Here is a 25137-nt window from a genome sequence, read left to right as displayed (position 1 = left end):
AAGAAAATTGTGATTTGCGTATTTTGCAAATGGATAGAAAAAAAATGGTAGAAAATTTGGAATTGTGTTTTAACTTTTTTATCATGTAAATTTTGCTTTTTTGTTTTGTTTACCTCCTTAAATTGAAAGAAAACTTGTGGGTAAAAGTGTTTTGGAATGGAGAAGAAAGAGTAAGGAAGAACGAGTCTTTAGGTGAAATAGAATGATCTAAATTAAGGATTACCCTATAATCTTTTTGTGGAAGGTAGAAAGTTCTTTTTCAATATTTTATTTTTGATGATCAAAATGTACTTCAAGGTTTTTTTTTTTTTTGGTATGAAAATGTAATTCAAGGTTTATAACACAAGTAACCGGTTTTAATTAGGTTTGTGGAGATGGACGCAACACACTTGGCAAAGGAAAGTAAAGAAGTGATAGAGAACTGTTATGAACTTATATAACCCAAGAAATTAGAACAATCGTGGATTGCATATCTGTGAGAAATAGGATGCTTGATTAGATGCTTGGTGATCACACAATACAAGATTTTGAAACCTTACTTGGCTCCTCTGCTCATCATACTAACATTTAACACTTCGTCACTCCCAGTTAATTATATAGCCTCTTCATATTTGACACATAACAAAACGTGCTTTTACTTTTTACTGTTTACTATGACCATTTCATTAGAATCCAAGAATGGTCAAAATTAAGTTCTTCTGAGATATATGTATTAACATATAAGTTGTATTAACAAAACAGTCAATATGTCCGAGTGGTTAAGGAGACAGACTTGAAATCTGTTGGGCTTCGCCCGCGCAGGTTCGAACCCTGCTGTTGACGAAAACCTTTTTAAATTTTTTTTACTCAACCTGGCCACACAAAACAAACTACCAGATCCATCACATTACACTTGCCTTCGCATACATAACCCAAGTATTAGCGATAATCAAACCCTCTAGGTTCTTTAACACCAGCATGAAACTGATCCAATTCAGAGGTGATACGTGCAGAAAAAAACTAAAACCACGCAACGGTTGGGAGGAGCATATGATCATGATGTTGATCTCTGATATAGTCAAACATGTTATTGCACATGCTCAAACATGGAAAGAAAAAACTCAAGGAATAAACTAAAGTCGAAACTTACGAAAAAACAAAGTCAAAATCGCATACAACAGAACTTCGTAAGATGATAGTATAATGTCGGAGCAAAACTTGAGGAAACATTCAAAAACGATAAACCGATAGAATTCAGTACTTGACTGGTGCAAGAACTTCCAATTGAGATCCAAGTTTCTCTTCAGCAACCTTCTCGGCCTTGGCTCTGAGTTTGTTAAGTTGTTTCTTTCTTTCATAAACAACTTGAGCTCTTTCCTTTCTCTTGTTCTCCAGCTCCTGCTCATTTTTATCAAACACACATTCATAGCTTATGATCCCTCGTTCTAACTTAAACATGAGCGTATCTATGATATCCTAAAACAACAAATTCATGCGGTGTATGGATATCATTGCTATAATACACACAGGACAAGAACTTGTGTTCTTAATAGCTTTTCATGCAATATGCAAATCAGCTTATGCCCAAAAAGGTCCAGATCAATAAAAAGCGAAGTGAATCATACCTTGATGGTGTCGTAGTGGTTCCATCCGACTTCAGAAGAAAGGCGACCCAACAGACAATATTTGTGGCCAGCCTGCAGCCTCAAGACCCTGATCAAAGAGGAAGATTCAACGTTTAAGAGATGGTTACTACATGTAAATAGAGATTAAAGAAACGTAATAAATGAAAATGAAAGAGTAAAAGGACAAACTTGAGAGCATCAGGAATGACCATCCTCTTGATCTTGTCATATGGAGTAGGAACTCCTTCAAAGACCTTCAAGCGGGCTAGTGCATTAGCTCCACGCTTAGTCTTGTGTGGAATCATACTGCCACCAAATAAAAACTCTTGTAAGTTAGCCAAAAATATTTCCAACAACAAATCCACATTGAATTTGACCCATTTCAATTTCCAACTTCTATAAAACTACAAAACCATCAAAGTGGATTCTCTACTATTGACACCAATCCTAGAGCAATTTTCAATGAAATCATATTTTTATTAGCTACATTATTCACAGTACTAAATAAGTAATATCGTTGCTCGAATCACTAGCTAAAAATAATAAAAACAGAGAGAGAGAGAGATGTAACGAACCCGCGAACGGTACGCCAGAAGATCTTGGAGGGAGCACGGAAGTGAATAGGTCCGTGAGAAGGTTTAGTGTTCATACGCTTGCGGAGAAACCTCATGTACTTCATCTTCTGACGAACAAGTCCACCGGAGAGACAAATCTCCTCGCAACGGACAACCACAACTTTCTGGCCATTGAGAAGCTCCTTTGCCACAATCGAGGACAGGCGACCTAGCATGTGGTGACGAGCATCAACCACCACGCGCTTCGCGCAAATTCCTGATCCAGACACCATTTTCACTCAGCTCTGATCAGCCGCAAGCTTACTTCTCCGGGGTGATTAAAAGTGAGCAGCGTTTTGAAATTAGGGTTTTGCGGTGTCCTTTTGCATCATTTTATTGGGCCGTGATAATTGTCTGTTGGGTTATGTAGTTTAAGATAATCAGGCCCATCTTTTCTCTCTATAGGGTGAAGCAGATAGTAAATAATATAAACTATAGGGGTTCAATTGTGAAAGTAGAAAAGAAGAAGAAGAAAAAGATACACTTCACTTACGTGCGTTTGTGTGACAACAACAAGACAAGCGTGGATTCTGGAACTCATACGATAGGAACGGTTGATGATAGAGGCATAGAGCCAATCTCAAGTCTCAACATAAAAAAGCATTCTTCTTTCCCTGAAATTTTAGACACAACAACCTTGGAAAAATCTATAATCAGAGATGGCCGGAAATGGAAAAGTTTTAAACTTGTCGGAGCTTTCCCAGCACAGTAGCCGGCATGATTGTTGGCTCCTAATCGAAGGAAAGGTCCTCAAAACATTCTCTTTACCTTTTTGTTATGTATCTTAGTTTTGTTGGAACTTCGATTTAGTCGAGTTTTAGTTTGTGTTAATTGCGAGAAACAGGTCTATGATGTGACAGAGTTCTTGAAGGACCATCCTGGTGGAGATGATGTACTCTTGTCTGCTACAGGTGATAAATGCTAAATATCTCTTGATGATATTATGGTAGTGAAGACTAGAGAATTCTTTAAGTGATGAAACATGTTTTGTACTAATTTAGGGAAAGATGCGACGCATGAGTTTGAAGAAGTGGGTCACAGTTCATCTGCAAAAGTCATGTTAAGTGAGTTTTATGTGGGTGACATAGACTCTACCAAGGCCAGTGATGATATTGCTACTACTGCTACCCCGAATCAGACCGAGCAAAATCAAGATAACAGGAGCTTTGATTTGTGGTTGATTAAGCTCTTTCAGTTTCTTGTTCCTCTTCTCATCTTTGTTTTGGCTCTTGGTGTTCGATTCTACATCAAAACTCCATCATTTCCATGAAAATCGATTTGTGGTTTGGGGGAAATCAAGATATCTGTGGACTATGGTTAACATTATTTGCTTTTTATCTCTCTCTGTATTATTGTTCTGTATAAGAAGACATCATTTAAAATCATAAAATTAATTATGGAAGTTTTTAATCAGAATTTTTGTATGGAAGTGGCATTGCCTTAGTTCCTTCGAAAATATGCAGAATTGGTTTTAGTCATGCATTATACTCATACTGATTTTTGGGATAGTTTTAGCATGATCTGTATGCACAATAAATCGATAAAATATTTGGCAGAGTTTATCAATGAATTCCTCATTAATTTTTAGAAAAGGTTTTTTTTATTGTACAAGTACAACTATAACTTTTTTCATTATAGAACTGATAATATGTATTTGTAGAAATTTATTAATTCATTCCGAAAAACATAATCAGAAAGAGTTAGTATTAGTTTTGTTTAACTGTTAGTATTAATTTTGTTTTTTGGCTTATAATAAATTATAAAAAGGTATTAATGAAATGATATTTATATATTTATTCTTCATCAAAAAGGAAAAAAAAAGGATATTTATAAAAAAATAGTGATAGGACGAAACTGTTAAATGGGCTGCAGAGATATAAAAGTGATAGCCACACTTGGTGGCCCAATAATATATCACATCGTCTCTTTCGCTGCACTTGGTGGTTCTCCAATTCCGTATCGAAAATCTTCTTCAGGTCAGACGATCTGAAGCCGATCGCTGTAGAATCAGTTTCGTGCTGCGCAGTTTCTCGAGTTTCCTCTCACTTAAGGTAGTCTTCGCGCCCTAATCATGTTAGATTGATGTTGATGTTGAATTTTAGCTGATATTCTATGGTTATTATTGATCCAGATCTTTCAGAAGGAAATTCACTTACGGAGAGGGACTTTTTCGTAGAAGATTCTCACTGGATTATCTATCACCTGGTAAGATCGTCTTGCTCGAAAATAATTGAAAAGCTTAGTTATCGAATCAAGGAACTGTGAATCGGAGGGGCTTAGTTTTTGAAGAGATCTAAACCATCGTACAAGATCGTCTCAAATATCTGTTGTTGATCCGAAGGACGAAACAGTGTTTCAGAAGTTACCAATTTTGATTAGATCACTTGAGAAAGCTACGGATTGACAGAGGCGGATCTGTCTAGGTCGGCACTGTGAAAGAGAACTACACTAGTTTTTTTCCAGAGGATATGAAGATTCCGTGAATGAATCTGATTCTAGGTACTCATTGAAGAGAATCTGGGATTGTATTGATCTGGTCTCTTTGCTTCCTGTTTGGCTATAACTTTGACAAGTGTTGTAGGTGATAAGTTGTGATCAATAATGGGTACGGAGAATCAGGGCTATCCAAATTTTCCAGCTAGACCTGCCTCCTCTCCATTCGCATCTGCTCCGCCACCGGGGATTCCTCCTCAATCCGGTGGACCACCCGCTGGATCAGAGGCGGTTGGCTTTAGACCTTTTACACCATCTGCATCCCAACCTACAAGACCTTTCACAGCTTCTGGTCCTCCTCCGGCTCCACCAGTGGGTGCGATGAGGCCTGGCCAGCCTTCTCCTTTTGTTTCTCAGATTCCAGGGAGTAGACCTCCACCGCCATCATCGAATTCGTTTCCTTCTACAGCATATGGTCCTCCTGGTGGTGCCTCTTTTCAGCGTTATCCATCCCCGCAATTCCCGACTACACAAAACCCTCCTCAGGGTCCACCACCACCTCAAACTCTTGCAGGTCACTTATCTCCTCCACCGTCTCTTCGCCCACAGCAACCAATGGCACCTGTAACAATGGGACCTCCTCCACAAAGTATGACTTCTGGGCTACCTGGAGCAAATGCTTCTCCCCCTGCTACAGATTATCATATGCCTGCCAGGCCTGGTTTTCAACAGTCGATGGCTCCAGTTACTCCGTCTTATCCTGGCGTGGGCGGTTCACAGCCATCTTTTCCTGGTTATCCCAGCAAGCAGCAGGCTCCAATGCCATTCCAGACATCTCAAGGTCCCCCGGGACCCCCTCCAGTCTCATCATATCCTCCTCACACAGGAGGTTTTGCTCTGCGCCCAAATATGGTAGCACAGCAGAATCTACATCCAAGCTATGCACCTCCTCCCAGTAACGTACAAGGCTTGACTGAAGATTTTAACTCGCTATCTCTTTCATCTATTCCTGGATCGCTGGAACCAGGACTTGATCATAAATCATTCCCAAGGCCATTGGATGGTGATGTGGAGCCAAGTTCATTTGCTGAAATGTACCCAATGAATTGTCATTCTAGATATCTACGACTGACGACTAGTGCTATACCAAATTCCCAGTCTCTGGCTTCGAGGTGGCATTTACCTCTAGGAGCTGTGGTTTGTCCACTTGCCGAGACTCCTGAAGGGGTTAGTTTCTGTTATTGTTAAACAAGAATGTCTTCTAGATTCTTTCATGTTTTGATTATCTGGGACTCTTCTAGTGCCACATATAACTTTTCCTTTCTTTGCAAATTGTCATTTTATCTGTTCAGGAGGAGGTACCACTTATTGATTTTGGCTCAACCGGCATCATCCGCTGCAGAAGATGCCGTACCTATGTGAATCCTTATGTGACTTTCACAGATTCTGGAAGAAAGTGGCGGTGTAATATATGTTCTATGCTTAATGATGGTAATTTTTCCAAAATTTCTTCTTCCATAAATCATTTGATCGATGATGCTATAACTTCAATACTTTCAGGCATATGTTTATAAGATGATTATTCATAGTTATGGGTTAAATTTCTTTTTCAGTACCTGGTGAATACTTCTCACATTTGGATGCTACTGGCCGAAGAATGGATATGGATCAACGACCTGAGCTGACTAAGGGCAGTGTTGAAATCATTGCTCCAACTGAATACATGGTCCGGCCTCCGATGCCACCTATCTACTTCTTCCTCATTGATGTTTCGATTTCAGCTTCTAAAAGTGGGATGCTTGAGGTAAGCATGATTGATTTGAATATTCCACTTTGTAATTTTGCTGGATATGGGCATTTTTGTGCCATAATTAGTAAGTGCTAATTCTTGTGTGATTTTATCTGAATATACTACGTATTAAACTATTTATGGATCATCTAGACTGTTCTTGTTTCTTTGTCTAGCTTAGAGGCTCTCTCTCTTTTAGATGGAAGCTTTCCTAAAATATAGATCTTACACTCCCTTTTTGCTCCTTTTGCAGGTTGTTGCTCAAACGATTAAGTCTTGTTTGGATAACCTGCCTGGTTATCCCAGAACTCAAATTGGATTTATTACTTATGACAGCACGTTACATTTTTACAACATGAAGGTAAGAGAATTTGGAACACACAGGAACTTTTGTTTTGAAATTCTTTAGCCTCCATCATTTAATATTTGTGGACTTTGGCAATGCAGTCATCTTTGAGCCAGCCGCAGATGATGGTTGTATCAGATCTAGATGATATATTTGTCCCATTGCCAGATGATCTCCTTGTCAATCTATCTGAATCTAGAACTGTGGTGGAAGCCTTTTTGGACAGTCTACCTTTGATGTTTCAAGATAATGTCAATGTGGAATCGGCTTTTGGCCCAGCTCTCAGAGCGGCATTTATGGTTATGGTTAGTTACTATCCTGCCATAGCAAAATAAGTATCATATAATACATTTGATGTTAGGTGTCGTATTTGAATCCTCATCTGAAATTTGGATCAGTTTGTTGACTTTGTTTCTCTCTCTATTTCAGAACCAACTTGGGGGCAAGTTGCTAATTTTCCAGAACTCGTTACCTTCTCTTGGTGCTGGGCGGTTAAAGTTGCGGGGAGATGATCCTCGTGTCTATGGAACTGACAAAGAATATGCATTAAGGGTAGCTGAAGATCCCTTCTACAAGCAAATGGCTGCCGATTGTACCAAGTTCCAGATAGGAATTAATGTTTATGCATTCAGTGATAAGTACACTGATATTGCCTCCTTAGGTATGTGAACGTTAAGGTTATCAGTTGATGTTTATTTCAGGTGTTTGGAGTCATGGGTGATAGTTAGTGGTGCTTTCTACTCCCATGAATATTGCTATTTTAAAAGATGAGCCTGTAATTACAATTTTTTGTTTCTTGAAGGGACTCTGGCAAAATACACTGGAGGACAGGTGTACTATTATCCAGGTTTCCAATCATCTGTTCATGGAGATAAGTTAAGACACGAGCTGGCTAGAGACCTTACAAGGGAAACTGCGTGGGAGGCGGTTATGCGAATAAGATGTGGAAAAGGTTTAATAGTTTATGATAGTATATTCGTTTTTGCTGCCTGCTATGTCAATATTTGCTAAATGCATTGGTATGCTACTTGTGATCTTATATATTTGTACGCAGGAATTCGTTTCTCGTCCTACCATGGGAACTTCATGCTAAGGTCTACTGACCTGCTTGCTCTTCCTGCTGTTGACTGTGACAAAGCGTATGCAATGCAGCTATCTCTTGAGGAGACACTGCTAACATCCCAGACTGTATATTTCCAAGTGGCTTTGCTGTATCCTTGAATAGTTGATTTTTTAAACATACTTGAGTTTGAAGTTTAATTTTCAGCTGGTACAACGCATCATGTGGCTTTTAGTAATCCTTAACAGAACTAAGATATACTGCCTCTTGCGGAGAGAGACGTATAAGGGTACACACATCGGTTGCACCAGTGGTTACAGATCTTGGGGAGATGTATAGACAAGCAGACACTGGTTCCATTGTGTCTTTATATGCTAGATTAGGTAAGCTACATTCAATTTTTTTTCATATGCTACTTTTGATACTATTAATGAAAATTTAAAATTCTGCAGCAATTGAGAAATCTTTGTCCGCAAAATTGGATGATGCACGGAATGCAATACAGCAAAAGATTGTTAAAGCCCTCAAAGAATATCGTAATCTTCACGCGGTGCAGCATCGCTTGGGGTCCAGATTAATATACCCAGAGTCTCTGAAGTTCTTGCCATTGTACGGATTGGCAATTACTAAGTCCACTCCTCTTCTAGGTGGGCCTGCTGATACTTCTCTTGATGAGCGCTGTGCTGCAGGCTTCACCATGATGGCTCTGCCTGTCAAAAAGCTATTGAAGCTTTTGTATCCCAATTTATTCCGTGTTGACGAATGGCTCTTAAAGGTTTGTGTATTTTTATCTCATTGTCCATTATCAAACATCAATGTTCAAGAAATAGTAATTAATTTGTGAATTCACATGCTTGCAGCCATCAACAGACCACGATGACTTTAAGGACGTATTAAGGAGATTGCCTCTGGCTGCAGAGAGTTTGGATTCTAGAGGCCTTTACATATATGATGATGGTTTTCGATTAGTTTTGTGGTTTGGCCGGATGCTTTCACCTGACATTGCTAAAAATCTTCTTGGGGGCGACTTTGCAGCAGAGCTCTCAAGGGTATGTATTTTTATCCACATATATCCTTACATATGAATATATGAACAGGCGTTATATTCGATGATGTATATGCATCATTAGTATTTTTCATGATGTTGGTTCCTTGATTTTGTTTCTGTCTTTGAAACATCATATTCTGTATGAATCCCTTATCTTTCTTCGTGTTGGGTCTCTTAGGTTACCTTTCAAGAGCAAGAGAATGGAATGTCGAAGAAGCTAATGATGTTGGTAAAGAAACTGAGGGAGAGTGATCCTTCATATCACCCCATGTGTTTTCTAGTGAGACAAGGAGAACAACCCCGAGAAGGCTTCCTTCTCCTCAGAAATCTCATTGAGGACCAGATGGGCGGTTTGAGTGGTTATGTTGATTGGATTCTACAACTTCACCGCCAAGTTCAACAAAACTAAGATAGCTTGCAATGGTAAGGAAAAATACCATCATAACACTTCCAATACATGCTTAGAGTACCGAATCATGTTCGACGCATCTTATGAAGCGGTTTTATTTTCAGACAACTCTTGGATGCCAGGATGCACCTCTTTGTAACCATGAAGAACTCTTGAGCTCAAAAATCTTCTACTTAAGCCGGATCATGGCGGCCTGCTTCCTTGGGCCTTAATGTGTTGTTTTGGAAAAAAGAAGTGCTATTTTGATTTTTCTTCATTTATTTTCTGTAGACCTTTTCCTCAAGTCTAGGCTTTTATTTGCCTAACCAGAATGGTTTTGTCCCATAAGATTAGTCGTTTTTTAATCTTTTGTTGCCTTTTTTTTTGGTTCTCTTTCGAATTTTTTGTTGCTGTGCGTCTGTACTAGATTTATTTTGGGAGTTACAGTTCATGAATCTCGTAATTAGGGTTATTAACAAGAAAATGGCTTCTGTTCAAATTTAATATATTCTTATGAGAACTTTTCATTGGGATGAAAATCAGCATTTGGATATACGAATTATACTATCTGTTATTGTTTATCTTTCTAAATTTTGAGGTGCCTCCTAGCTTATATGAGGTAATCGAAATAAATCATTTTTATAATTAAGCATGAACTTTGACCGAATACTTTTTGGCTTTGCGCTTAAGCAACTAGACTTTTATTTTAATGCGGGAAAAAAACGAAGAAACAGCTATAATTCTGATTCAAAGATTCTGGTCGGAGTGAAAAAAAAAAAAAAAAAAAAAAAAAAAAAGATTCTGGTCGGTTGAACCGGGACGGTTTGAGATGGAGAAGAAACGTGTTAATTTCTTATTGGGTGGTACATTCTAGAACGTTACAGAATAAAGACGGTCGTCGGTATAGGGGGTCAAAGTTGCTTATACGACGTCGTAGAAGAATCTTCGAATTTCCCAATCGCTCTTGCCTTTATAAACCTCTCTATGAACCATTGCTGTCCAAGAAATCTTCCAGATTTGCGCATATCGACAATTCTCCGAGCTTGCTGGAGATACAAAGTACGGCGGCGATTTTACGTATGTGATCAATCTCCCTCATTTATCGCTATCAATTTTATCAATTGATCGTGGTTTCTAGATTTGGATTTTCTATTTGCGGATACTAGTTTTGTACGGAATCGATTTTGGATTTGGTCTTTAAGATTTTCGAATTCTTGTTCGGGGAAACTCTTTTTAACGTCTTATTGTTTGTTCGGAATCATTCTTGTAGCTCAGGTCTTAGATCTGTTCGATTGTAAATCTTCTTGTGCGAGAATTTTGATTTTGATTTGTTTTTTTTTTTTCATTCAGGTAGTAAACGTGTTTCAAGGACTTTTATTGTGTACTCGAAAATGGCTGAGGTACGATCTCTTTTTTTTCATATCTGGTTTGTAGTAAATTGCATTGCCTCGTTGTTAGTTTGATTGAAAGAGGTGAAATATGTGATATGGCAGGAAGCGCATAAGGTAACGTTGAATGTCTATGACCTAAGCCAAGGCTTGGCACGCCAGCTCTCGCAATCACTCTTGGGGAAGGTTATCGAAGGTGTATGGTGAGTGAAAAATCTCTGGGACATGTTCGTATCTCATTTGTTACGTGCTGCATTATCTTATATAGGCCAAATTTGTTTTCAACTTTTGTCCTGGGTAGTGCCACATTCATGGGGTTTGATATTGTTTTAACTGTTGAACATGGTTGCGATTAACCCAATGTAGATATTGGCATGACTGGTTCTATGTATGCGTTAAGAATTATAGAGTAGTTGAATGTGTCTAAGCTTCTGCTTTTAATATCAACCAGAGTATGTTTTTTCCTTGAGCAATATGGATGAACCTGTTTATTCTTAAATTGTTTCGCTTTGTATTCTTTTAGGATAAGAATCTTCTGCTTCATCGTATATACCTGGATGTTATACCAGTAAAATAACATGTGAGTTGTGTATCCGTTTCCCAGGCATACAGGAATAGTTGTCTATGGAAATGAGTACTTTTTTGGAGGAGGAATACAGCATTTGCCAGTTGGACGAACTCCATATGGAACACCAATTCGAACGATAGAGTTGGGTCTATCACATGTTCCTAAAGATGTATTCGAGATGTATTTGGAAGAAATCAGTCCTCGTTACACCGCTGAATCTTACAATCTACTTACTCACAATTGCAACAACTTCAGCAACGAGGTTGCTCAGTTTTTGGTGGGTAAAGGGATTCCTGACTACATTCTTCAGCTTCCCAATGATGTTCTAAACAGCCCCATGGGTGGTCTTATAAGTAAGTCTTTGATAACTTGTGACACCCTCCTTGGACCCCTTTTACTCTGCTCTATTACTGATGTAATTTCGTATCCCCATTATGCAGTGCCTATGTTACAAGGCCTCGAAACAACTCTAAAAGCTGGTGCTGTTCCTCAAGTTCCACAGTTTAGGCCACAGCCACAACCTTTTGGAGCTTTTAGTAAAGATGAAGGTCCAAAAATTGAGAAAGCCTCTAAGCCTGAGGCAGCGGAAATCTCAGCTGCAACTGAGAAAGTGCCACCTGTTGTTCAACCATCAGCTAGTAAAGAGAAGGTGAAGGAGGACCCGTTGGGTGATGCTAGGGCCAAGATTCAGGAAGAGATTACAACTGAATTTGCAGCCCTCATGGCACAAGGCACATTACGAGCAAGTGAAGCAGCAGCTATGGCGACTAAAAGAGTCATGCAAAAGTATGGACAACTCAATGTAAATACTTAAAGCAAAATGAAACCCTTTATTTTTACTGTATTGAAAACTGAGTCCAGAATCTTGAACGATTTCATTACACTATTGCCTTCAGCTATATTTCGATATATTATGTTCGACGATCTACAAATTAATCACAGAAGAGGAAAAGAGAAGAGAACAAAAGAAAGACAGTTTTAAAAAATTATGGCTTTTGAATTGTGAACAATTAGGATTATACTACAGTCAATGAAGAATCTACTCTTATGCTATCCGGCACAATCGGAGGAGGATCTGTGAACGAAGTCCCAGGTTCTAACTCAATAGCAGTCTCTTTGGATTTGCAAAACATCTCTGAGGGAATATTGATCCCTGCAAAGCCAACCATAACAGCTGCAGCACCAATGTAGTCGGTGAAGCTTGGTTTGTTCCCTGATAAGCTGTCTACAATGGCTGCCAATGGAACCTGAATGGTTAGCCCAGCCGTAGCTACAGTGGTTGTTGTCAATAGGACTGCCTTTGCCCACAGATAGTCACTAAGCACATTATCTAACAAACCTGCAATTGTGATGAAACACACATTGAGTCTTTCAAATCAGCATTTCTACATCAAATCCTAATTTACTGCTTGCGCCATCAAATCCCGCGTTTATGAATAGTTGAGATTGATTGACCATAAGATTCAACGGAAATGACACAATGACGGAAACAAGGGATAGGATTTGCATACCTTTGCCAACAACTAAACCAAATTGTTTCAAGGTTAGTGTGTTGAAGCGTTCTCGCTTTGTGAAGTTGAGTATTAGAGCAGGAGGAAGGAAAATGAAGAAATTGAAGAGACCAAGAAAGCCCAGGAACTGAGCCATACTGACACGGCCGTTTCTTTCATCATCATCTGGAAGCTTTTTGCGTATAAGAGTGATGTAGACAGCATATAGCGCAGCTGAGACCAGTGAAAGAATATCTCCCAAAAGAGGGTTTTTAGCTACTGCATTTGAGTTGGATTCTGAGTCACCCATACTTACAATGATGGTCCCAGACATACAAAGAAGAACGCTGAAGAGTTTCAACCACGTGAACTTTTCACCCAAGAATATTAGTGAAACAAGAAAGGTGAAAAGGCTTGATGCACTGCTTAAGATGGTATTTGACTGCAATTCACAAAAATGAAAAAACTTGAGCTAAACATAAAACTAGATTCAGAATGAGCAACAAGATGAGGTTTCTCCAATATGTTCTTACCGTAACTGTCGTGTACTTGAGAGAGACATTAAAAGTAAGCTGTGCCAAAAACCAAAACGGGCAAATCACAAGGCTAACTTTAGCAACTCGCATCCGTGTCCAACGTCCCTTCTCATCTAATCCTTTATTAGAAACTCCACTAGCTCCATCACTAACATTGACACTACCATTAATCTCAAGCTCTACATTTTCCAATCCAGATTCAATTCCATTACCACCCTCACTAATCTCTTCCTCTCTCACAACAAGCCCTGAAGAACTCTCAGTAGCATCTGATTTCACACCTGAAACATCTTGTCCAAGCAAAACAGCCTTCTCAGATTCGACCAATTCCATTAAATGCGACCTTTTGCTTCTCCAAAACAATAAACTCCCATATGCATCTTCAAGATATCGACCAATCTCAAAAAGGGGAAGATAAACAACGAACAATGAATTACAGATGAAAGTGATCAAGAACGGAGAAACACCAGCTTCTACCACAGACTGAACTACAAAACTGGCTGCAATCCAAATCGTGGCAACGGCAAATAGGTACATCAACCCTAATACCCATCTCCATAACTTTGTTGACATATCTCTTCGAAATTCCAATTAGAAAAATCAGAACTTGAGCTCACCGATCTCACTGATTAAGATCAATGATACGTTTTACCTCGGATGCTTCAATACCCATGAATCAAAGATCTCTCTTGCAACGAAAAATTTCCCAAGGAGAACAAAAAGCGTAAACGAGAAAGATCTCACCAAACCAATTGATCGAGAAAAACAGGACACTGCGTGAAGATTAATACCTTCACAGCTACAGAAATTGAGAGCGGCGTCAGACTGTTCAATCAATGTCGATTCAAAAGCGAAATCAGATATTTATTTACCAAAGAGAAAACAAAAAAAGGTAGCGAATTCAGATAAACAGCGCCAATGAGAGAGCGAGAGAGACGAGAGATTGGCGGATTTGACATTTGAGTATGAATATGGGCTTTATTATCGGCCCAATAACGTTAAAAGCATTTGTAGCCCAATTATGTTTAATACTCACGAGACGGGAGAAACCCTTAAACATGAATTTGTTGATATAAAAACGAGACGGGAGAAACCCTTAAACATGAATTTGTTGATATAAAAACGGAAAAACGGTCTATTTCCCCACGAGAAGTATCATATCATAACAGATAGAGCCTATTTTTTGACCACGGTCCATATCTCTTTGAAATCAAAGTTCTATTTCTATTTCTCTCCGAATCAAAAGTTTTAACGCTAAATGTTCCCAGATCTGGATTATATCGGTTTGCACTTTAAAACCAAAGTAAACCGAATACCAAACCACTAAAATTTGATTCTAAACTGAATTAAAATATGACCGACCGTAAATGATCCGATCGGATATCATCTTCTTCTTCACCCGATTCTTCAAACAATTTTGGTAAAATTTGATATCAAAATTACAAAATCCCATTGCATAAATTTATTGTAAATAGAAAATTTGTTCTACGGAGAAATCTCCACTAATCTCGGAAATGCAAGAGCTTGACTTGGGTTCGATTGATTAACAACAAGCTTTCATGTCAAATCCCAGACGGGTTCTGGTGCGAAGAATCTATCGAACCTACGAATCTCAAAAGATCAATTTCCAACGAAATCAGATCGCTTAAAGGACTGATCGAGATTTCCGGAGCGGAGAATGATTTCACCGGTGAGATTCCTGGAAGCTTGGTGAAATTGAAGTAATTGAGCAGGCTTGATCTTAGTAGGAATCAAATCTTCGGCGAAATTCCTAGAGGCATTCGTGGTTGGAGGAATCTAAATGAGCTCAACTTGGCTAATAATCATCTCTTTCGTATAATCACCTCTCCAGCAAAATTTGCAAGCTGGCTCTGTGGAAAAGCAAGCAGCAGCGTGGTGGTTCTTATGGTAGTGGCAATGTGGGTTGGCTCCAATTTAGCTAGACATGCTCCTCTTCCACAAGGAGCTCTTCTCACCCTCCTCTACATGTCAATCAAGCTTCAAGTTGACTCAACCTGAATTTTCTTCTCTAAGTTTCCACTACGTTTAGGTTGTAAATAGCTAGATTACATTGTTCTCTATTCCAATGATAAGAAGTGTGTCCTACGATTGGGATCTTGGAGAAAATCGAAATAGTCGTAAAGAGAAGAAATTGCTTGAAAGTTACAAACTCTTTGTTTATCTTTTTCCAATATAACAAATCAAAGATTACAAAATTTAGGAGAAAGATTAAAACAAATGAAGGGTTATTAACTCGTCTAAGTATTATTATCAATCAGTTATTTCTTAAACTTTCTGCACAAAGAAGAAACCAAAAAAAAAAAAATGAAATCTTTTATGTATTCAACAATCATCATCTTCATTGAGTTTTCTCTGTCATTTCCTTAAGATTCCTCCATCTTCCGCTAGCCATATCGACGAACACCCAGAACCCATTCTCCATCCTCTGTTAATTGAACAAGAAACAGAGAAATTAGCACAAATCCCAGAACGTAATCGGATTTGGATCCTTCCACAAGCTTTAGATTTTGATTTGAATCATCAAGATCTAGCTTTGGGTTGATTTGATTTGTTAATTACGGACATATTTGTGTCTACCATTGTTTGTGAGATGTGGCTCTGTTTGTTGTTTACGATTGGGTTTGAGCTCTATGAAACTAATCGGTTTCATGCTTGATATAGTTTTGATCTGACCAAATTATTATGTCAACGGGTAAAATCGGGTTTACTCCGGTTATAATTAGGTTTAGTTGGTTTGTTTATCGGTTTTGTATACAGTAAACCGATTAAACCCAGTTCCGTGGGGTTTTAGCTCTCGAACTTTTGACTCGGGACATTTAGCATTAAAACTTTCGATTCGGAGAGAAATAGGAAGAGAACTTTGATTTCAAAGAGATATGGACCGTGGTCAAAGAATAGTATATATCTATTATGATGCGATACTTCTCGTGGGGAAATAGACCATTTTTTCTATAAAAACTCATATAAGGACTTTCTTCTTGTAGTTTTGCTTAGCGACACGAACTCTGTCGTCACTATTGATCATGATACCTTGTCAAAACATAGTTCGGCTAATGATATGATCAGTGTTCGACAGGCTCTAGATATGCAAGGAACCCTAGTTCGAGAAAACTTAAATCATTTACTACCAACAGAGCTAAAGATGAAGATACTAGAGTCACTTCCTGGAGTCGATATTGCTAGGGTTTCTTGCGTTGATTCAGAGTTTCGGAATCTGGCTTCAGACAATCATTTGTGGAAGCAAAAGTGCTTGGGAGAGTTTGCTAATTCTGTGATTGAACAAACTGAATTTCTATTTGATTTTGTTGGTTGGAAGCCTAAGTTTGTTGAATGCTGGAGGCTAAATAACCGAAACGCACGAATAAGACAGAGGGTTTTCTGGTAGAGGTTGGGACCGCGGTTCTGGCTCCACCCCGCTAGATCAGTTCTTAGTCTATGGTGACAGAGTAATTCTCTCTCTTGCATTGCACGTTTTCTTTTCCTTTTTCCGGGTTTGACCTAGCTAGGGGTTTTTCTTTAATGTTCTATGGATTTTCTTAATGGTTGTTATTAACTTCTTAATTTCTGAGTCTGGTTTTTATTTATTATCTGAGTAATTTCCTTTTATGATAAATAGAATTCTTGATTTTGATAGAAAACGAAAAAGTTTCTCAAACTATATATAGCAACAAATCTCTTACTCCATGATTTTCATTTAGATATCTCTAGATTTATGTGTTGATAGTGTTGCTCTGGTGTTGCTATTTAGCTGGTCTATGTGCTTGCATGGAACACCAAAGCTATAATTTTGAATCATTTTGACTACACACGAAGTTATTCATAATTTTTATATGTAAAGCTCAAATTACCAAGAATAAGAACAGATTGCATTCTCGAGCTATGAAAAGCCAGCTGGAATATACACATTCAAACAAAACAGAACATAACAAAGAGAGAAACGGTAACAAATTCTATATCACTATCTTTCTGAAACTGAAATTGAAAGCCAAAAAAAGAAATAAAGTAAACAACGACCAAACCAAAACTTAAAATCAAGAAGACAAAAAAGATGTAAGAAAATTAAAATCAAGAAGCACTTGGGTTCCGGGAATGTGCTCTTGAAGCAACTCCCCACTCCATTGCCTCAGCCACGGCTCTTTCCCGTTCTTCCGCTGCCACTGAATCCTCAACAGACGTTTCATCCGACGGCTGAGGAGGATCATCGTAGTGTGGAACAGAGATAGAGCCGTCAGGAGCGGTTCCTAAGAAACCTAGAGCGGTTACCACGTCGCTCATCAGTGGCCGTACCGTTGCCTCTTCTTGTAAACACATTGCTGCGACTGCCACTGCTTGATTCAGAGCTTTCTCCGGGAACACTCCCTCCAGACTCGGATCCGCCAACTCCGGGAATCTACTCGGTTCTTTGAACACCGGTTGTGCCTAAAACAAAGTACCAATGCAAAGTTTAGATGTTTTAAACAGTTGAAGCCAAAAGGTATTCATGTAATCTGAAAAAAGAGAAACTCACCCAAGTTACTAGATTCTGTTCATGTTTGGGTCTGGTAGTGTCAATAACTCTTCGTCCAGTTATCAACTCCAACAATACAACTCCGAAGCTATAAACATCGGATTTAGTAGTTAACTGACCGGTTCTCTGATACTCTGGAGCACAATATCCGTAAGTTCCCATAACTCTGGAAGACACATGTTGTTTGTCCCCGACAGGGCCTAGCTTTGCCAGACCAAAATCGGATAACTTGGCATTGAATTCACCGTCGAGAAGGATATTAGCTGCCTTGAGATCTCTGTAGATCACTGGAGGATTTGCCTTGTCATGCAAGTATTCAAGACCCTTTGCGGCTCCTAGAGCGATTCTAATCCTCGTGTCCCAATCCAATGGTATTTGGTCCGGTGTTAGATCTGTAGGCAATTTAAGAAACAAGTAAACATTAAGACTAGTCCAAAGTTTTTCTATACCAATCCTTAGTTTTGTAATTTACCGAGGAGATGATCTTCGAGTGAGCCGCGAGGCATGTACTCATAGACTAGAAGTCTCTGATCTCCATCAGCACAATACCCAATGAGATTCACAAGATGCTTGTGATGCAATAGACTTAACATCAAGACCTCAACGATGAACTCTTTGTTCCCTTGCAATCCATTTCTATCTAATTGCTTCACTGCAACAATCTGAATCCAAAATAACCATTTGAAAATCTTAAGAAATTTGTTGTATAGAATATAGAAGCAGTGACCATGAATGCTATATCATGTAACATATTCATGTTTCAAAAGTATAATGAATTAGTTCTAACCATGCCGGTTTTCTCAAGTTTGCCCTTGTAAACCCTTCCAAACCCGCCTTCACCGATGAGACATTCTTGTCTGAAATTCTTGGTTGCAGTAGCTAGCTCCCTGAAGGTGAATGTTTGCGCAGCGATGTTGTTTGTCACTTCTTTGTCTTCATCATTGTTCTTGTTCTGCTCATTTACAGTCTTTGGATTCTCTGTAAACATCACAAAGATTACTGAATCTAGACTTATAAAACCCTAATACAAATCAAAATATCTGAAAATAAATATAGATTTTCTGAGCTTACCAGGGTGTGTTTTGTTGTTGTCTCTACCGGTCAACTCGCCATTTCTCCGGTAGCTGTTATCTGAATCTCTCGGAACCTTTTTCTTTTCATGGAAATAAAAACATGAAAAGCAATTCATTTCTTCTCTATTCCCTTGCAAAGAACCCCAATCTCTCTCTCTCTCTCTTTTCTTCTTCTTTTTTTTTTCCTTGAGATTATATGGACATAGAATATTTTCAAACCGCGGCAATCCTGTAGAATTGGATTCAAACTCCGAAGAAACTTGTACAAAACAGAGTACTCTGAGGACCACAAATTTAAGACCAAAAATGGGTCTTGTTCGAATCGTTTTGTTCAATAAATGCCTGCGTTGACAAGACAAAAACGAAATGTTCAGATAAATATCTAAATGTGGGTTGGTTGATAAAAAGCAGAACAAACCTTAAAATCCTTGATAAACAATGGTTGCCCCTTTCACAAGAAACCCTTGGGGTTTTCCCTTTATCTTTACGTTGATATGTGTTTTTTTCGTCAAAGATGTAACAAAACCCAGATCAAGACAAATCAACACCAAAACCGTCGGGATCCGAAGCGCGGAAGAGTCTCCTAAAAAATTGGAGGGAGAAAACTGGATTTTTTTTCAGGTTTAGGTTTCTGAAAATCTCTTAATATAGACAATTAAACTACTCTTTAATTAATAATTTAATATGCAAAATGGAGTCTATATCTCATTGCTCTCATGTTTGTGTGCCTCACATTTCTTTACGAGTTTTTGGTGTGCAATTTTATATATAAAGATTAAGCTAAACCTTCCCCCAAATATGTATTAGAGATTTTAAACATATTATAAAAGTGATTAATATTGTATGGTTTGAAGAAATGGGAAATAATGAGAAGAAAGAGAATTGGAAATAGGAAAAGAGAGAAAATAACATGGAGACCATGAAGTGAATAAAATAAATGCAACAAAAGGGTTTGATGTTATGTTGATGGTTGCACGAACTATATACTTTTGAAATCATAATGCGAATAATTGTAAGATTATTGTTATTCCCAAAATCTATTTAAAAATTGCGAACAAATCAGAAGAAAAGGCAGGCATTAGAAGCAGGAGACCTGATATGACTGTGTAATGACGAAGTCAACAATCTATTCCATGAGTGGCTCTTGCAAATACATTGAGATAACCATTTGGATGATACAAGTACGTATCAATTCACACATATATGTAATAAGTTGAAATATTAACAAATTGTATAAACAAATAAGTTCTTCAAGCAAACCAGTAATTATTAGGAAAATAACATGTTATATTAAAAAATTTTGGTTGTTCTACATATTTCAAAAGTTAGTTTGGATTTCGGTTTGAAATTGTTTGGTTTTTAACAGAAAAAAAGAAAAGAGTTTGACAGCTGTTTTTTTAGGTTTTTGTGTATTCATTTTTCCAAATATTCTTATTTTCACACTTAATTTTGTTATTTACTAATGGCACCCAGATTTTTTATTTCTAATTTCATTGATATTTTCAAAATTTTAACCGACAAGAAATCCAAATGAAACTTGGACCATCTTAAACAAACTGTGAACCATTTCATATAATGAAGTAATGAACCGACCAGATCATTATTCTGTATAATGTCATAAACTTGTACAAGTCTTATTGAGCTCATTTTTACCACCTCAAAAAGAATTAGAGTAGCCATTGCTACGTTTGAGAAAGAATGGAGCAACGCATCGTTATTGGCCCACGCTCTAATCGTCGTCAAAGAGAGATATCAACTTCAACAGAGGAGTCAGTCAAGATTACGTCTCTTGAGTTATCGGCTTTTGGATGATCCATCGAGTCTAACCTTATCCGCACATGCATCGGCTTCATGAAGACAATGTCTCTCAATTCTCTCTTTGACTTGGACAATAGTTTCACAAACAAATCTTCCTTCATAGTCGTATTGTTCCGTACTGGCTTTAAAATCTCTGCTATTCTTCTCGCAAGTTCTTCCTGGCTCGCACTTTCTGTCTCTTCGTTTCTCGGCAGTCTTAAATATAAAGCTGCATAAACAATAAGCTGCACAAACCCGAGTCGACCAAGTTATCTTTTCATCGTAAAGTTTGGCTTTTGTTCATAAAAGCGACTTGAGAGAAGATTTTAGGCGTACCTCACTTGAGCCAGGACTGGTTTTGACAGTACAATCAATGTGAATACGTCCATCTTCTTCTCTTTCAACCTCAGAGGGGTTAACATCTTCCTCCTCTTCTTCCTCAACTGCTTCGGGGTTGGCTATTTCTTTGGCGAGGCTGTCTAATTCATCATACCATTGTTGTGAAACTCCAACCTGCAAGTCATGAAAACAAAATTTCTGAGCTACCTTGGATTTAAACCAGAGCAAATGTCGGGAATACAATTCTCTTAATTAACCTTTTCGGAAGGTTCAACTGCACTTCCAGCACTCGAGACTTCACTGATTGCGCCTCTTGTCTGTCGCCATATGCAGCTTTCTTGTATCGGTTCAACAAGCTCCGTGCATGGAGGAATCTCTATGTTCAACCGTAAGCTAATTTTACCTGTTAAATGAAAAAGTAGCAGTTAAATCAAACCAAATATCTAGATTTCTGGCTAGAACCAATGTTAAAACCATCTTCATGCTGCAGCTAATTGGGACTGGGGTGATGAACTTCTAACATCAAGCCTAGCATAAGCGAACGAGCAAAAAATTAGGGTCTGTTTAGCAAATCGCACCTGGCAATAACCGGAGTTCCTGAGTATGACTGAGATGTGCTTCCTGAACACCATTAGCTCTGTTATAATTTAGCCGAGTAACACAACATCAATTAGTAAGTTTCAGAACAAGAGAAGTGTTGTTAATGGATAAGATAATGAATAAGAAATCACTAACAGATTGAAAACTCTCTCCAGTGGAATGAACAACCAATAGGGCAACCCAAGGATCCCAATGTTTGAGAACTGAATGCTAGAGCATGCTCTAGAATCTATATTTAGCTTCAAAACTCTCTGACAATCTTAATGTATAAGGCAAAATGAGTTAGCTGATGCATAGAGATGAAAAAGATGTAAACAAAGTTGTGATAATGTCGTTTACCTATATCTGTCATGACAATGTCGTCCCCAAGTTTAGTAAAAGAAGATAAAAGGGAAGCACTTGGCTGCTCCTTGCATGAGATGATAGCCTCAGTTTGCTGTTGCAACCAGTTAGAAGGCATATGTTTCAACACTGATAGCTTCTCTGTAATTGATTGCCCGCAGATCTCCATTATCTTTGAAAACCCTTAAATTTTGGATAAATATCTGTTAGGTGCAATGAGTCAACAAGCCAAATAAGACAAAAAGGAAAAAGAAGATGCCAATTCTTATATGCAACCTTCCACGACTTCTTCGATCTCTCGTGTAGCTATATTTATTATCCATAACTTCGAAAAGCTGAAAGATATGAGAAACCCAGTTGGTTACGAACGTAAAAGGGTAGCAAAAGAAGGAAAGAGAGACCGAGCTATCACTACTATAAAGAAGCAATCCCTTTAACTAGTCTTTTTACCTTTTGTTAATGACCAAAAGACTCTCATCATTACGCTTCAGTATATGCCATGGAAACAACAGAGAGCGAGCATCAAATTCTTCTGATTTGGCATCAGCATCAACTGTTGTATCATCATCTTTTCCAAGACCCATTTTCTCCATTATCCAAGACCATAGGCCACCACTTTTCTTAATAACCTTTGGATATACTGTTTCCAGGACCCGGCTATTTATATTTGCTCTTCTAATGGCGTGATTCTTAACTCAAAGAATGAGGAAAAGAAAAAGAAACAAAGAGGATAAACAATCTTAACATGAAAACATCCAATGGCACAATCAGCAATCATAATTGTGTATCTTCTTCTAGGAGTCATACCTCAGAATCTACAATGTAAAGGCAATCCTCCTCTTCGTCATAAAGGGTCCCTGTAGGACGTAACATCTTTGCAGATTCAAATTCTCCATCCTCAAAACCTGGGAAACAACCAATCTGAAATAAAACATTGTCTTGAACTTTAGCTTTGTTAAACAAGAAGCTTCAAATTCACTTTTCTCTCTAAGAATGCCCTTCTAAGGGGACTGAGCAAAGAAACTCTATAAAGATTAAAATTCCCCAAATGTGATTCAGTTCACTTACACTGTCTAAAATCTTCCCATTCTTTTCGAACATAATTATACGATGATGGTTGGTATCAGAAAGAAACAGACGTTCTCCAACTTCGTCTGCAGTGATACAACCTGTCACAGAGAATGTCGACAGAGAGAATACTGTTGTTAAATAAAACATCAAAATTTTGTTCTAAATTTTTGTGAACAAAATATTAGAGAGTAGCGTGAAAGACAAAAATGAAAATTCCTGATAAAACTCAAAAAGACCAAAAAAGAAAAATTAAAGATGTACCTGGAAAGTAGAGTAACAAATCCTGAAAGAAAGAAGGGAAATGTGATTCCTTGATAGCCTCAGCTTGTTTTGACCAAGTGTTCGTGAAAATTCTGACAGACTTGGATTTCTCAGTATATTGAGTGAGGCTGTCAAGAGCTGCAACAAAGCGCAAGAAGAAGAAACCAGAATATGTCATTAAGCACACAAATCACGAGAACTATTATATGCTTTCGCCTTCTTAGATGCTGCGGAAGATTGAAGGTCTGAGGCGAAGAATATTCACAAGCTAAAAGCAGCATAATGAATTTGTTTTTTCTCTTAATGTGAACATGGAACAATAGGTATGACATTGTAGAGAACATTTGTAGTGAATAAGATGATAAAGTATGCATACCTTTAGCTACAGAAGCAATATCGAGATCCTTCTCTTCGTAGATTAAAGGATTCTTAAAATCTTTAAACACGATGTAACGTACTTCCCCAGTAGTCTGATACAAGTAAAAAACATTACACCTTCAATTGATATCGAGGTATATACATATAACTTGAGAGAATGATATACAAAGAAGTAATCTACAGCGACATTTCTTGGAAATACAATATATACCTTGGGAAATTCTTTTTCAGAAAGTAGTACAGGAAAAGTGAGGTATTCCTTCACAATCAACTCAGCTAAAGCAGTTCGATCATCAGCAATTTGAGCTTGATCACTGAAGTGAATGCACATGAAACAGACACCCGGAGACCTTAAAAGACCACAGAAAACAAATACTTAGCCAAAATTCCAGTTAAGTTGCCATGATTCTTTGGTTTAACAAAAACAACAGCTTTCTTAAACCTCTGCTGAAGCAACTTTAGTTTCTCAAAGAAACCACTCAGATCACTTGTCTCGTTTAGCAAATGTCCAGCAAGAACTACATAAGTTCCTTTGTCCTTGAAAAGCTGTTTATTCCCAATGTCTCGATTCAACCAATGATGGGAAGGACCTAAGAGTTCATTTCCAAACTTTGTTTACAACAACACAAAGAGATGTTTCACGCCAATTATAAAAAATATATGTAAGATTCAGTATAACAATCAGTTTACCTTCAAGTTTATCAAGTGAAGCTTTAATATAAGAGAGTAAATCAACATGTGGAGAGGAAGGAGAAGAAGAAGAAGAAGCTCGAGATACTCGTCGTACTGATGCAAATCTGAAAGAGACTGTCCAGGACAAATTAGAAAGAGACCATGAATACACTAGTCCAAGTAATAAAGGTTGTAAATTGAATTTACCCGCGAGAGAAACAGTGTTCGACCAATGTCTTGGACCCAATGTTCATGTCTCCATCGAGTGAAGGAGCTAAACAGGTGGCTGGAGTGGTAATTGGTCGGCGAAATCGACCGTGCACATTGTCTAGTGAGAAAAAAGACAACCAAAAAGATCGATAAGAAAGCTTAAACCCAGATAGCTCGAATCGAAGAAAGCCATGACATTTATTCGAAACCTGAGAGAATCCGAGAAGAAAGCCATGAAATTTTCTTCAAATGGAGGCTTCTGTTAGACATTCCTGTATCGTGGGCTTCACTTGTTTATCCTACGCTTAACGAATTTCAGCAAAAGTCAGGTTTTGGAAGGGTTTAACCGCCACCACCGGAGCCCGGCGGGATCTTAAGGAAAAGTCAGGCGACCGGTCGAAGTCAAGGTTATGACTTCAACAACAACGAACCCAAAGTTGTGCTTAATATGAACATTTGTATTGGGCACCAATATCGGGGTGGTGGCGCAGTTGGCTAGCGCGTAGGTCTCATAGCTATCTGAGTAATCCTGAGGTCGAGAGTTCGAGCCTCTCTCACCCCATTATTTTTAAGTTATGTCCTAACAGATTCGGGTCAACTCG

At 38.2% G+C, this 25137-nt stretch overlaps 7 protein-coding genes and 2 non-coding genes across 11 annotated transcripts; 5 read left to right on the top strand and 4 right to left on the bottom strand.

Annotated features, from left to right (window-relative positions):
• Window positions 1-740: 740 nt before the first annotated feature.
• On the top strand, window positions 741-822 carry TRNAS-UGA. The gene has a single exon. It is a non-coding gene; the product is annotated as a tRNA-Ser (tRNA).
• A 208-nt stretch (window positions 823-1030) lies between these two features.
• Window positions 1031-2587, bottom strand: LOC9320694 (60S ribosomal protein L13a-1). Its single transcript, XM_021031954.1, has 4 exons — window positions 2180-2587; window positions 1794-1910; window positions 1605-1692; window positions 1031-1377 (listed from the first exon to the last, which is right to left on the bottom strand). Exons 1-4 carry the CDS (start codon window positions 2449-2451, stop codon window positions 1234-1236), a joined length of 621 nt encoding a protein of 206 aa, XP_020887613.1. The 5' UTR covers window positions 2452-2587; the 3' UTR covers window positions 1031-1233.
• Window positions 2588-2687: 100 nt separating this feature from the next.
• On the top strand, window positions 2688-3631 carry LOC9320693 (cytochrome b5). The gene is made up of 3 exons (XM_002884581.2): window positions 2688-2964; window positions 3063-3129; window positions 3220-3631. Exons 1-3 carry the CDS (start codon window positions 2878-2880, stop codon window positions 3486-3488), a joined length of 423 nt encoding a protein of 140 aa, XP_002884627.1. The 5' UTR covers window positions 2688-2877; the 3' UTR covers window positions 3489-3631.
• A 442-nt stretch (window positions 3632-4073) lies between these two features.
• Window positions 4074-9786, top strand: LOC9320692 (protein transport protein Sec24-like At3g07100). Of its 2 annotated transcripts, XM_021030792.1 has the most exons (15): window positions 4127-4269; window positions 4350-4717; window positions 4800-5878; window positions 6004-6142; window positions 6265-6455; window positions 6694-6801; window positions 6888-7091; window positions 7216-7447; window positions 7589-7738; window positions 7841-7997; window positions 8102-8229; window positions 8299-8621; window positions 8707-8895; window positions 9073-9317; window positions 9408-9786. In XM_021030792.1, the coding sequence occupies exons 3-14, from the start codon at window positions 4820-4822 to the stop codon at window positions 9301-9303; spliced, it is 3111 nt and encodes a 1036-aa protein (XP_020886451.1). In that variant the 5' UTR covers window positions 4127-4269; window positions 4350-4717; window positions 4800-4819; the 3' UTR covers window positions 9304-9317; window positions 9408-9786. The 2 variants fall into 2 exon arrangements, with proteins under 2 accessions (XP_020886450.1, XP_020886451.1); XM_021030791.1 differs by having other exon boundaries at window positions 4074-4269; window positions 4350-5878.
• Window positions 9787-10091: 305 nt separating this feature from the next.
• On the top strand, window positions 10092-12147 carry LOC9318578 (desumoylating isopeptidase 1). Of its 2 annotated transcripts, none has more exons than XM_021031872.1 (5): window positions 10092-10359; window positions 10633-10682; window positions 10776-10873; window positions 11275-11591; window positions 11679-12147. In XM_021031872.1, the coding sequence occupies exons 2-5, from the start codon at window positions 10674-10676 to the stop codon at window positions 12050-12052; spliced, it is 798 nt and encodes a 265-aa protein (XP_020887531.1). In that variant the 5' UTR covers window positions 10092-10359; window positions 10633-10673; the 3' UTR covers window positions 12053-12147. The 2 variants fall into 2 exon arrangements, with proteins under 2 accessions (XP_020887531.1, XP_002884625.1); XM_002884579.2 differs by having other exon boundaries at window positions 10266-10359; window positions 10637-10682.
• Window positions 12091-14291, bottom strand: LOC9320691 (uncharacterized vacuolar membrane protein YML018C). The gene is made up of 3 exons (XM_021031871.1): window positions 13262-14291; window positions 12750-13170; window positions 12091-12577 (listed from the first exon to the last, which is right to left on the bottom strand). The coding sequence occupies exons 1-3, from the start codon at window positions 13835-13837 to the stop codon at window positions 12255-12257; spliced, it is 1320 nt and encodes a 439-aa protein (XP_020887530.1). The 5' UTR covers window positions 13838-14291; the 3' UTR covers window positions 12091-12254.
• A 2838-nt stretch (window positions 14292-17129) lies between these two features.
• LOC9318576 (probable serine/threonine-protein kinase PBL26) lies at window positions 17130-19604 on the bottom strand. The gene is made up of 6 exons (XM_002882463.2): window positions 19284-19604; window positions 18864-19207; window positions 18580-18770; window positions 18265-18454; window positions 17793-18184; window positions 17130-17704 (listed from the first exon to the last, which is right to left on the bottom strand). Exons 2-6 carry the CDS (start codon window positions 18979-18981, stop codon window positions 17351-17353), a joined length of 1245 nt encoding a protein of 414 aa, XP_002882509.1. The 5' UTR covers window positions 18982-19207; window positions 19284-19604; the 3' UTR covers window positions 17130-17350.
• Window positions 19605-20412: 808 nt separating this feature from the next.
• Window positions 20413-25122, bottom strand: LOC9320690. Its single transcript, XM_002882462.2, has 17 exons — window positions 24745-25122; window positions 24533-24653; window positions 24344-24450; window positions 24096-24243; window positions 23865-24003; window positions 23652-23745; window positions 23276-23413; window positions 23012-23112; window positions 22751-22864; window positions 22394-22632; window positions 22220-22278; window positions 21941-22126; window positions 21737-21860; window positions 21580-21638; window positions 21259-21404; window positions 20999-21175; window positions 20413-20907 (listed from the first exon to the last, which is right to left on the bottom strand). Exons 1-17 carry the CDS (start codon window positions 24803-24805, stop codon window positions 20605-20607), a joined length of 2316 nt encoding a protein of 771 aa, XP_002882508.1. The 5' UTR covers window positions 24806-25122; the 3' UTR covers window positions 20413-20604.
• TRNAM-CAU lies at window positions 25012-25097 on the top strand. The gene is given in 2 exon segments: window positions 25012-25049; window positions 25062-25097. It is a non-coding gene; the product is annotated as a tRNA-Met (tRNA).
• Window positions 25123-25137: the final 15 nt, after the last annotated feature.

The sequence above is a fragment of the Arabidopsis lyrata genome, assembly GCF_000004255.2.
Source record: "Arabidopsis lyrata subsp. lyrata unplaced genomic scaffold ARALYscaffold_3, whole genome shotgun sequence".
NCBI classification, from domain to species: Eukaryota; Viridiplantae; Streptophyta; class Magnoliopsida; order Brassicales; family Brassicaceae; genus Arabidopsis; species Arabidopsis lyrata.
Note: the sequence above shows the minus strand (reverse complement) of the source record. Positions and strands in the feature narration are given on the sequence as shown.